General features: G+C 44.7%; 1 protein-coding gene across 1 annotated transcript in view; it reads right to left on the bottom strand.

Moving 5' to 3' along the window:
• Positions 1 to 12,694, bottom strand: part of KIAA0930 (KIAA0930 ortholog) — a 645,174-nt gene that overhangs the window by 32,929 nt on the left and 599,551 nt on the right. Inside the window, exon 9 of the mRNA XM_078673838.1 lies at positions 4,502 to 4,657. Coding sequence (XP_078529964.1) covers positions 4,502 to 4,657 — 156 coding nt within the window. The remainder of the gene's footprint in view (positions 1 to 4,501; positions 4,658 to 12,694) is intronic.

The raw sequence follows: 12,694 nt of genomic DNA, 5'->3' as shown, positions 1-12,694 counted from the left end.
ACAAAGCTTTATGTCGCCTCGAGCAGAACATAAGTCCATCCCTGCCTCCCTGGGATGGTGCGAGGAGCTTTCAACATTCTTGAAGAAAGCCTTGCCTTGTCAGATACTCCCCAACGCTCTACCCTAGTGCCTATTATTTGCTCTCCTCCCAACCTGTTATTCTCTCAGTTTGCCTTGGTGGAGTTGAAAGATATTCTTACCATTCTCAAATCACTTAAATCAGGCTCTCCTTTGGATCCTTGCCCGGCCAGAGTTCTGGCCGGGGTGGCAGACGCTGTAGGCACAGAAGTCACATCCATTGTTAATTGGTCACTGCAGTCAGCGACGGTGCCCAGAAAATGGAAACAGGCTAAGCTTCTTCCGATTTAAAAAAAAAAACGTCTGCGGATCCTTCGACTCCTGCTAATTATCGGCCCATTTCCCTATTACCAGCACTGGCCAAAGTCTGTGAGAAGGTGGCTTTCCGTCAACTGGATGCATTTGTGGAAACCTCGGGGGTCCTGCATCCGGCACAGTCAGGTTTCAGATCATCCTACAGCACAGAGACGGCATTAGTGAAGATAACGGAGGCTATCAGAGAATGCTTGGATGGGGGCGGCAGAGCGGCTCTTATTTTATTGGACCTCTCTGCCGCATTTGACACGGTACTTCACCAGCTTCTGCTCTCTCGTTTATCGGCCATTGGCCTCTCTGGTGCTGTTTGGACCTGGCTGGAATCTTTTCTGAACACCCGCTTCCAGCAGGTCTGGATACCTCCCTTCTCTTCCTCTGCCAGGGAGATCCTGATTGGAGTCCCTCAGGGCTCGACCCTGAGTCCATTGCTTTTTAACATCTGTCTGACTCCACTGATCTCCTTGGCTGAAGAGCTGGGTGCCAAAATTATGGCTTACGCCGACGACACCCAGCTTTTGTTTACCTGGGATGGCCCTGATCTATGCACGAATAGGGCCCAAAGATGCCTAGCTGCCGTGTTTACATGGCTTGCTCAGGCCAAACTTAAGTGCAATGAGGGGAAATCAGAAATTATACTTTACGGTCAATTTCCTCCTTTCTTCACAGAAACCTTGTGGCCCTCTGATTTCCCCGCCCACTCTCTGAGGGTGGTCTGGCTAAGAACCTGGGTATCTGGTTTGGTGAAGATCTCAGGTTTACGGATCACATCAAGAGACTTACGGGCGTGTGCTTTGGAACTCTCAAATCCTTAAGCAGATTTTTCCCTTTGCTCCCTCAGCCAGCCAAGGAGATGGTGGCTCGGGCGCTTATCCTATCCCGCCTGGATTATGCCAACGCGCTTTTCCTCTGCATCCCTGGATATCTGGTTAATAAACTACAATTATTTCAGAACGCGGAGGCCAGACTTCTACTCAGCATTTCTAAAAGATAAAGCATCAGATCACAAATGCGAGATCTTCACTGGCTGCACGTGGTCCAGCGGGTGCAGTTCAAGGCTCTTATTTTAGCGCATAGAGCTTTACATGATTCAGGCCCTCCTTACATCAGGAAAAGGGTGGCCTTCTATGCTCCTCGTCGAGCTTTAAGATCTGCTTCTCATCGACTGATGGCCATCCCCCACTTTCGTCGCTCTAGGATGGGCGGCCAGTCTTTTTCAGTCAAAGCAGCCACTCTTTGGAATACCCTCCCTGCTGTGTTGCGCCACACTCAGAATTTCCGGTGCTTTAAGAAGCTTCTCAAAACTCACCTTTTCAAGCAAGCCTATTAACACTCTCTCTAGCCACAGGTCTGAAACCACATTGCGCCAGGTTACTCAAGAGTAATTGCGCGCGTTATAAATTCTTATATAACATATATAACATATAACATAGTGTACAGCTGTACACATGTTTAGAGGTACGCAGCCATGCATTAATAAGAACAGGTCCTGGCATTGAGCCATATTTGTTCACTACTATGAATGTCCATCATAGATTCCACCTCACCAGATTCAGGTTTAGCCAGTTACATATGTTGTTAGCTTTCCCTACAACCGCTGACTGAAGTACAAAGTTAAGCCCCTGCATTTGTGATAATGTTTCTCCCCAGGGCCTATTGCATTTTGGTTTTTTTTTGTGGCTACTCGGAAACCTCCCTAAGAATGTATCTAATTCCCCTATTAAAAGCTAAAAGCTTTGCGTTTGGTAGTAGTAAAACCTGCATTATTGTATTTGCAGTCACTCCCGGATGAGTATTCTACATATGCTATAGCTCGCTTTTTGCCTCGTCTTTGAGGATGAGAAAGTCGTATGATCAAGGGAGTGCCGACATGTAAACGTTGTTAGTCTTTTTGGTAAGAAGTTGCTTGTGGACATGTAACTGTCCTTCGTGAAATGTATTTTAAGATGTGCTTCTTTTAATCTTTTAGATGTGATGTATAGTTTTTTAATGTATTTTTATTTACATTAGTTATCTACTGATAAAGGTCCCGGTATGCTATATACATTTTATGCTTTTTATGGATATAAGCGGCTAATTGCCATAGCATTTGGAATATTTTATTCTTTATGTGAATTGTGTGCATTTTGTTTATGTCTATTGTACTTTTATGTTCTTATTTAGAACGAATAAAGTTACTCTGACTGACACTGGCAGCAAAACAGTTTTTACAATGTATCTAAGACCTTTTTTGAGTTGAAAATGTCTTTATGGATTGTAAACGAGTTTCAGCTAAACATTATGATTCACGAATAAGAGGGGGTGCTAAAAAGGCACCCTCCTCGGATTTTGGGACAGCAATGGACTGAATCAATGCTCTGCAACTGCAAATGCACACCATTGATCAGGCACCAACACCTCAAAACGGGTTGCATCCCATATACCACACGGGGCCGATTTTTCTTTGAGAAATGTATCAGTAAGCCTACAGGGAGCAGGCAGTTACACAGGGGACAACTGGTTGCTCCTCCAGATATGCTTCCGAAATGAAAGACTGCTTTAAAGTAGCACCTGTGCCTTTAATGAGCATGGGCTGCTTTAAAATACACGAGTTCCTATTTGGGAAAGAAAATGTAAGGAAGGTGGCCCTCTGTACCTGATAGGGCACCATTCCTGAGTTTACAGCACTGCACGCAACCTGCATAACTTACATAGGGTTGGCAGGTCGTTTGCAGGAGGTCAGACAGGTCACAGACTGCACTGCAGAATGAGAGGTCAGTCCACAGTCTGCATATGCGGACTGTCTACATACATCAGGCCTTTAATGCCCTTTATGACAGGTCCAAGGATACCCAGCACTTTACCACTAACCTCACTAACAAGAAACAGTCATTCGTCTTTGGGTTATATGGCAAAAGGTGACATGTGCCACTTTGCATTTTATCACACGCACGCATGTGCTTCCTGGACTGGATTGCTGCCGCAAGTACTCAGGGTGAAAACAAAATGTTGGTAGGTGGAATGCTTGAATTAATCTCAGCCACCCGTAAATATTCATGGCAACATTCCAGTGCGCTGTTTTTTTGCTCACTATGCCACTGTAGACTGAGACTAGCCATGTACGAACCCGTCTTGATTGTACTCCATAGGAATAGTTCAGCCCAAACCACCAGTCCAGTCCCCTCCAGAAAGGAGCACAAGAAACTCCAGACCTGGTTTGGACTATTTAGGCCTAATCACTGATGTACAGCTTAATTTCAATATAGTAGTGAACACAGGACTCACAACTGGGCATGTCCTTCACACACAGGGTATCGCATAAAGGGTGTCACACATAAGGTGTCACATTGAGGAAAGCAAAAAGGCGGGAAGCTTGAATTAATCTCCGACTCTGGTAGCTACTCGGGTCCACATTCCAGTGCACTGTTTTTTGACCATTAATCCACTCGAGCACAAGCAACCCCAAGGCTTATTTTGGCCTAATCCGGCGTCATCAGTGAGGAATAGCCTGAATCTTATAGCACAATGGTAGAAATGTTACGCTGGTCCCACAAATAGTGTTGTAGGAGCTTATTGGGTTTCACTTTCCAAAACGATAAAAGTGTGCTCCCTGAGCGTCATAGGCGGAAAGCTGCTTCTTCAACAACAGCATTTGAAACCATAAGCACCAGGAACTAGATCACCATAAAACAAAGGAAATTATGATTTCAGAGCAGAGACATACAAATACATGCTATGCAGATAGGAATGAGCACTAACAGAAACCACAACTTAACTGCAGGTCTCATTCTTCAACTGGAACAAGAGAGGACATTAATCTACACAGAATTCAAATGCTGCTACCAAGATGCCTGAATGCATGCATGGTCTTCTAGTATTCCACAAATGAAAAGTTGTTGTTATTTTGGTTGTCTCAATATTAGCTCAAGTTTCAAATGGTGGGAATGAGGAACAGACTATGATAATGTTTATAAAAAGTCACGATGTTATATCATGATCTCCACGTGATGATACATCTTCTGGTAAAGTCAAATACCTTGACTGTTTTCTGCAAATGACAATCATGCCTCAATTCTTAATGTATTTTTTTTCACAGACAAGGCCTCTATTTGTACACAAAGTGGAACGTTACCTGATAAAATACGGTGTAATGGCAAAGTGACATAGGTTAGATGTGCATAGAGTAGAAAATTCTCATCCGTTCTGTTTAGCTTCAACCACGAGCCAACCAAAGACCTTCCTGTTCCCGATAAGGACCGCGATCTCAGATTTGTGGCATTGTGCATATCTGAAAAGATATAAGCATACCATGGGAATTCATACTTTACAAAGAAAAATCTAAATCGATTTTTCTAATGTCAAAAACGGAATCTCTGGAAGATAGTTTACTTAAGAGAAACAATCTAGCTGATACTTATACACTCCAAATTAGAATTTGTCGATCATCTTTGTTCAGAAACTTAATTTCAATAAATTTTAGGATGAATCTCAAGCCAACAAACATGTTTGGGTAAACAAGGACTTTGCCAAGCATCAACAAGTATTCAGTCACTTTGTTTGCTGACCTGGTGTTACTCGTGAGCCTTGAAAAAGTCCTTGTTCGACACAACATGTGTCAACAGGATTTAGTTTTATCTTAAATAAAAATATAAAAGAAAGATCTCAGAAAAAATACGACTGAAGAGATTTAATTTAGAGCGCCTCTCCATAATGTATATACTGTATAGATGGGTTAAAGACTACCTTGTCAAAAAGGTAGCAGAACACACCACTCATAGACAATCATCTGATAAATCGCATAATGGATACTGCAGGTCCGAGCGCTAGTGATACTACAATTGTAATTTCAGCAAAATTAAATCAGATAGCCAGTCAGGCCTTGATGCCTCCCTAATACAGTGACTTTGAGTTTTTGCCAGTAGAATATTATGCAATCCACAAGAGATGGGGACAGGGAGCAGAAAAAGAAGTCCAGTTCCCTAGCTCCCAAGAAGAGGTATGCAATACACAAGGACATAGCTGTTCCTAAAAGAATAGAGCCATGTGAGTGGATTGAATCCAGGAAGGATGTTAGAGTCAGGGGGAGCTTCCTTATTAGGAAGTGTGGCCCTCACACACCCGTGAAGGTGTCATGCTTCATCATTGTGTGTTTTTGCTCATCATGGGGTTGGCACTGCAATACCCCACGGACCCCGCAAGAGGGCTGTTTGGCAGAGATGTAATGGGTAACAGAAGAGGCTCAAAGTTGTAACTTTGAAGCTCTTCTGTTACCCTATCCTGCAGATCTCATACAGCGAGCACCTGCTCTTACCTAAGAGGCTATATCTGTTACCAAAGAGTGTAAGCAACATATCCCTCTTAAGTCATGGACGTTTATCAATACGCAAAATCTAATGATGATTTTATGTGTTTGTTGTGTTGGGTGTGAACGTGTGGTCCTGCTAACGATACAATACTTTTCTTTAAGCATGTGAATGCATGTCACACACACTTGATTTTTTGAATGAGTGACACCCAGCATTGTTATAATCTTCATACTGCAACTCTAGCACATCTTTTATAGGACATGCTGATACTGTTTAGCCACTGCACATAATTTCTGGTGGCTGTAATTTTTCTCCTCTTTTTTTCAGGTTAGATATATATTTTTTAGGTGACTGACCATCTACCCTTTTCCTTGCACCTAATTTACTAGTCATACCCAAACTAGGGCACAAGTGGGTAATCTACGTAATACCCACTACCTGAGTTTGCCTCTCCTGAATCTGGGCAGGGATAGTGTAGGAGAGTGGGGTCTGCAATCCTATGGTCACCCCAGATTTTGCTTTTTGCTTCACTGGTTTACGACTTTCCCTGGCTGTGGGCCTGCTAATCAGACCCACAGCCTAGCTGTTCTCTCTCTAAATTGACAACCATGTACTTTAGGTGCATTTACCAATTGGTACTGGGCCACCTTATCAGTCCCTGTACCCAGGGCATAGGTGTACCCAGGGCCTACCAGGGGCTGAAGCATGTATTATGCCACCCCTGGCTGGCCATCTAAATCTGACACAACTGGCTGCATGACAGTTGGGGCAAGGTGGTGTAAACACCCTTTGCTGTAGATATAGTATACCTATATCTAACCCTAAAATGGACACATATATTCCTATCAGTCACTCCTATGGAAGGCCTTACCAATCCTGAAGGCAGAGTGCTTGGAATTATGTGAGATGGTGCTCTGGCATGAGCTGAGCCCGTTTGCAGCTTGCGGAACCAAGTCCTAATAGCTGTTCCATGATAATGCACTTAAGAGTATATGGTATAGCGTTATCAACCTCGCGGTTAAATGCTAACTCTGGTATAACATTATCAAAACATGTCGAGTAAGGTGTCATACGATTTGGAATACTACCCCCTCGCCAATTCTGGCGACGGGGGTAGCATTCCACCCTTCTAGAGGGACACGACATGTATGTAACTGTGAACCCCGGTTAAAGTTAACTCGAGCCTCAGCATCACAAAATGGATGCTGCCACCACAGACACAAGTCTGACCTCCTGCTGCTGGGAGTCCTTCCAGCGAGGATGGCTTGGACAAAGGGTTTCCTGCCTTGGGAGGTGCTAGCACCAACCCAGACAGGATTTTGTGTATTGGGGAGGATAGGCCTGAAAGGAATGAGACATGCCTGGGGCACATAAGGTGCCCTGTGCATACACCGGTTCAAACCAGTTGCTGGGGCATCCCAGCCCCAGCTCTGGCGGGAAACCGGACAAAGGATAGGGGGTGTAACCACCCCCCTTCCTGGTCCCACCCAGGGGAGGGACCTAGTCGGTAGTGCAGCCCCCTTTAGGAGAATAAAGGTAGGCGCTGGTCCCATTCCAAATTAGATTATCCTGAACTATTCAACAAGAAGAAACTCTGGCCTTCGACGTTCTGCTCCACAGAAGACTGAAGAATCTCCCTTGTGGGCAAGGAGTGTCCACCCTGCAACTGCAGGCACCATCAAGCGTCCAGCGGCTTCACTTTGTCGTCTTCCCTCGAGGATCCAGACTTCAGAGCCCGACGAGACCCGGATTCCCAGACCTCTCTCCGACCTCAACCTACATCTGCAGCAAAGCTGAGACCCGTGGGTGCGACGAGACACGTGGGACCGGCCATGTTGAACGAACTTGCACTTCGCTTCCAGCACGACTCCCGAGGTAAACTCGACCAAGTGCTTTGGGGACTGAGAAGCCCCAGCCCCGAGCAGCCCCTGCACCGAAGATTAGCCCTCCAGCATCCACGAGATCTGCGTGGGGCCCTTCTGCTTGTTTGCTGCTCGACGCGTTGTCTGGTCACTTGCCGGCTGGCTAGTGGCCTCCTAGACGACGAACCTTTGAATCTTTGCTGCTGGTCTGGTTGCTCCAGACTGGCCCTTGCTCCCTTCCAAAAGAGGGGCACCCCAGACTCTCCCAGTCCGCACCAGACGTCTTTTCCATTCACCGCGTGGGTTGCCTTTGCCAAGGCCTGTTGACTCCAATCCCGATCCGACACAGCCGACAGCGAGAGCCTGCGTGGGACAGCTCGTGCCTCCATCTTGGTCGTCGAAGACACCTCCTGGTCCATGTGGCTGCAGAGTCAAGCGTCCACTCTTCACCTGATCGCGACGACAGCACCTGGTTCCTTCCTGGTTCCACACCGGTCACTGGCTAGTGACTTTGAACACTGTCCCCTCTGCTTTCAGGTCCTCTCCTTCACCGATCCACCCTTGGATCGCACCGGACACCTTCCTCCTGGTCGCCTGCAGCATCTTTTCTTTCAGGCTCCATTGACTTCAACGCGAGAACCCGACACACTTTGGCACCTATGCACCCGCAGCCCGTGGGTGAGGTAACGAGAGCATTTCGGTGCTCAAGGGTAGTCTAACTGTCCTAGTGTCCAATTCCACAGTCGTTGTTGTCCTACCTAGTCAGGATTGTCCGTACTTACCTTTTACTTGAACTGTACTGTCCATAGACGTTGTTACGCATCTCGCGTGTGAGTTCACACTCTGCACACGCGTTCCGTGGGCCTCCTATTACTTACCTGAAGTTAGTGTAGCGTGGTCCCATCTATCCTACAGCCTCTGGACAGCTCCATTCCTTTTATCGACTCTCACATTCCACTTACTTAGTATATGGTTTGTCGTGCCCCTAGGGCACCATTGTGATTTCGTGCAACTTGTAGTGTTTTTCGTAAGAGATTGTCATGTGCTTAGCCCTCTGACCTCATAAAGAGTTCAGAGGTGCTGTTATTAATAAATATACTGTTTATTTTCATAACAACCTGTGTGGTGTCCTTTCATCTGGTATTCAAGGGGTTATATTGTGGTAAAACAGCTGGCTTCACATGCCAAAAGAGTTTAGCCTAAGACTGCTTTGTCCATGCTACCATTAGGATAGCTGGTCTATAAGGTTGACTTACAACCAATCACCATAAGGGTTGTTTGGACTGATACAAGGTGATCACTAGAACTAGTGAGCATCAAATATCAGGCCAACTTCTCACAGATAGATTTTCATTTTTTCTTTTATTGCACTATACTTGGTCCTGATGAAATGCCATGAACCCCCCTGGACCAATAGGGCATGAAACATGTCGACCCAATCCACTTCACCTGCACCTATGAGTAAACTGTATTTCCTCATTGTTGGGAAGTAACAGTTTGGCTTCTGTTTTTAACCTGACCAGTTGGACCCAGGAATAAAAATCTACCTTTTTGGGTAACTCCATGGTATTTTTAACCCACGGTTTCACCAGCTCCACACACTTGCACTTACCATTACGGTGTTTTTAACTTTAAAAGATCTCCGCCAAAGAGCCCTCTTGCAGGGCCACCGGGGTACTGCAGCGCCAACCCCACGATGAGCAAAAACACCCAATGATGAAGCATGACACCTTCACAGGTGTGGCAGGGCAACACTTCCTAATAAGGAAGCTCCCCGACTCTAACATCCTTCTTGGGTTCAATCCCCTCACATGACTCTATTCTTTTAGGAACAGCTACCCTCTTGTGTATTACAGTAGAATATTATGCCCAGGCACTCCTGAATGTTTTCATATAAGAGACAAAGGAATTAGTCAACTAACCTGTCACTGCAAGCTATTCAGCTCTTAGTTTGTCAGTACATAGGCCACAAAGTTAAACCTGAAAGTAAATGTAGCCCTCCATCAGCTTGCACATTTTTTCTTTGTTCTAAAATTGAGAGAAGGACCGCTCATTGTAAAGGCATCAGCAATTCATAACAGGTATGAATGAAATAGTTCAGCACAATGCTGGTATACAGAAGAACAATGAAGATAATGTGAAACAAGGTGTAACAATTCTTTTTTACTACAGAGTAACATCACATTTTTTGGGCCAAACCATACTTTAACCCGTTCGCTGCTGCCGTCGGCCATTGGACGTCGCGCGACCTACCTCCCAGGTGCTGCGCACGTCCAACGGCCGACGCGGCCGCACCCGTTTCTTCGAACGTTCCACACTGGCGCGGAACGTTCGAAGCAGTAAATGGGTTAACTAGACATCGCTTGACCTATTGGTTATTACTACAGGAATAGCTGTTGTATGATACCAGTATTGCTCCACAAGACTCTACTACGTTCAGCTGGATAATGCCAGCACGTCTAAATAAGAAATTGATTTAGTGACATAGCGTTGGTACTTCTGAGCAGGATTGAAATACTTTTAGTGAGAAAGCAGTATCATTTCGTTCAACTCTCTTACTAATGGGATACAAGCAGCACTTCAGACATTTGGGGTATTACAACGTAGGTATGGATAGGCAAGAGTGATGCTGACTACTCTGTTGATATGACTTTGAATGAAGATAATTGACGAATGAAATAGAAAGGGGTGGGATACTGTACATTACATATGGCTCTCAACAGAAGTATGTTTAATAGTAGGCAATATATGAGTATGTGATCGTTATGCAAGAAGTGTTCCAACACTGTGATGAATCTGGTCGATGTTATGCAGATTTGTAGAGGGCACTATCAAAGGGGAGGGTATCCTGGCACTGAGCAGGTGTGAGTCTGTACTTCACTGCACAAGCTGGATGTTATCTGATTGATCAGAATGTTTTAGTGAGTTGACTACAGAGCTAGAACATAGAAAGTTCAGGGAATCAGTCAGTTTCACTCTCACAAGCAGAGAGTAGTTGCAAAAAAAGCAAGAGCTGTTCTCAGACCACAGAGATTTAGGAGGTTTTGTTCTGGTCAGGACACTTTGGTCCCCTGGTGGATGCTTGCATACTGAGGAGGTGGCAGGGTGATGGCGATGGGGGAGGGTGCGGGCTTAAATTTTACTTAGGGGCATGGGCTATGAATATTTCCTAGAGTTAACAAATTTAGAGGGGGAATAACATTTCTGTTGGGAGGAGGGCTCAATTTTTTGTATGCTAAATGGTATTTATATTAATCTCTGTAATAAAGATATTGCTTCATTGAAGATACTTGGCTAGCCAGAAGATGCTTCACTGACATGGCCAACGGACTACTTTATAAAATCTCAATAAAACAGCTGGTTACAAAAAACGTACCATACATTTCACCATCTCAGAGGCCAACTGAGAGACTCTGCACTGGGTTGTTGGGGAGGCGGGGCGGGTGTGTAGGAGCCCACAATGGTACCAAAGTCTGATTATTAACTGTGAACAAGTCACTTGCGATGTCACACAAAATCATGAGGTCAGAATGTTTTTTGCCTAGGTTACTAATGTCAATTGATGATCTGTGGCAATTCTTCAGAACCAAACAAAAAGAAATTCTATAAAAATACAACCTAGACCTGATTAGGCTGGAGTATAGAAACCTAATGAGCCTCCAGAGGTGCTGGAGACAGGGTAGGTGGCCGCGAGATCGTCGCCAGGTCGACTATGCTGAAGTACAGCATACTGCTTCAGACATTGTCGAGTGGGCAAACACACAACTCTAATTGGGTCAGCCTCATTAGGTTTCTACAATCCAGCCTAATCAGGTCTATGTTTAATTTTTTAGAACTCTTCACCGCTTGGATCACATGTTTGTTACTATTGGTTTCAAGCATTGTGTAGATCATAACTTCCTTTCTGTTTGGTCCTGAAGAATTTCCACAGATCATTAATTGACTAACCTAGGCAACAAACATGTTGACCTCATGATTTGGATAAGCCGCTATAGATCATTGACTCTATGAGTTTTGCGCTTAATTTTTAATTGGACAGGTGGGCTCATTGAATAAATAATCTTTTGTCTTATTATCCGCCTGGTACCTTTTTAGTCACCTGCATTTATACACCTTTCTTGCACACATACATCAAGGGCCCTACACAGATACTTCAAGACTGCTTTGGATATAAGATCTCTGCCAAAAAGCCGCCTAGAGGGTGCCCGCCGAGCACTGCAGCGCCGGCTTGACGAGGAGCAAGGCCCTATGATGAAGCATGACACACAAGAGTATGTGAGGGCTCTTAATCCAATATGGAATCCCCCCTCCCCCCAGTTCCTTACTTTTTCTGGCCTGTTAGAACGTTTTCCTTTCCACCTCTACAGGAACTGCATACCCTTGTACTGACAAGTGTTCTATTGGAGCATGTATGCAGTACCTTCATGCACTCTTGCCCCCACTTGTTTTCTGCCTATTTTCTAATATACACTAGTGAATAAAATATTATTACCTAATAGTGCATTAAAAAATGGAACAACCAGAGCTGGAACCAGAGCTTCTCTTGTAATTGAAATGCTTTTAAATGTAAGTTGTGTGCATGCTTGAGGGTGAGTGGGTTTGTGTGAGATAGAATGTATATGTGTGAGCCTGTGTGTCTGTGAATGTGTGACAGCAGGTGTTTGGGCGTTAGAGTGACAGTCAGTAACAGGTAATGAGTGAGAAGGAGTGAAACTGGGTGTCAGTAAGTGATTATGAGTGAGTCAGCGAGTTAGAATGAGTGAGAGTAAGAGTGACTGCAAGTGGCTGAAGACGTGGTGACAATAAATGAGTAAGAATGTGTATGAGGAAGTGTAAAAGTGAGTGAGTGTTTGTGATATTCAGTGAATGGCAGTGAGTACGTGTAACTGTGAGTGAGAATAATGAGTTATAAAGTAAGGATAAGTGAAAGTGAGTGAGTGCAAATAAGTATGATTAATTGAGAAAGTATGAGCAAGAGCATGAGTGAATGTGAGTGAAAGTGAGCATGAATTATTGAGGCAGAGTGAGAATAAGAGGCAGAGTGAGAATAAGTGGCAGCAAGTGAGAATGAGGAAGTGAGATTGAGTGCAAGTGAGAAACTGAGTGAGTTAGAGTAAGTAAAAGTATGAATGTGGGAGAATAGGTGAGTGAGAAAAG

Source organism: Lissotriton helveticus, chromosome 1_1 (assembly GCF_964261635.1).
Source record: "Lissotriton helveticus chromosome 1_1, aLisHel1.1, whole genome shotgun sequence".
Lineage (NCBI taxonomy): Eukaryota > Metazoa > Chordata > Amphibia > Caudata > Salamandridae > Lissotriton > Lissotriton helveticus.
This window is presented reverse-complemented; position numbering and strand designations above follow the sequence as displayed.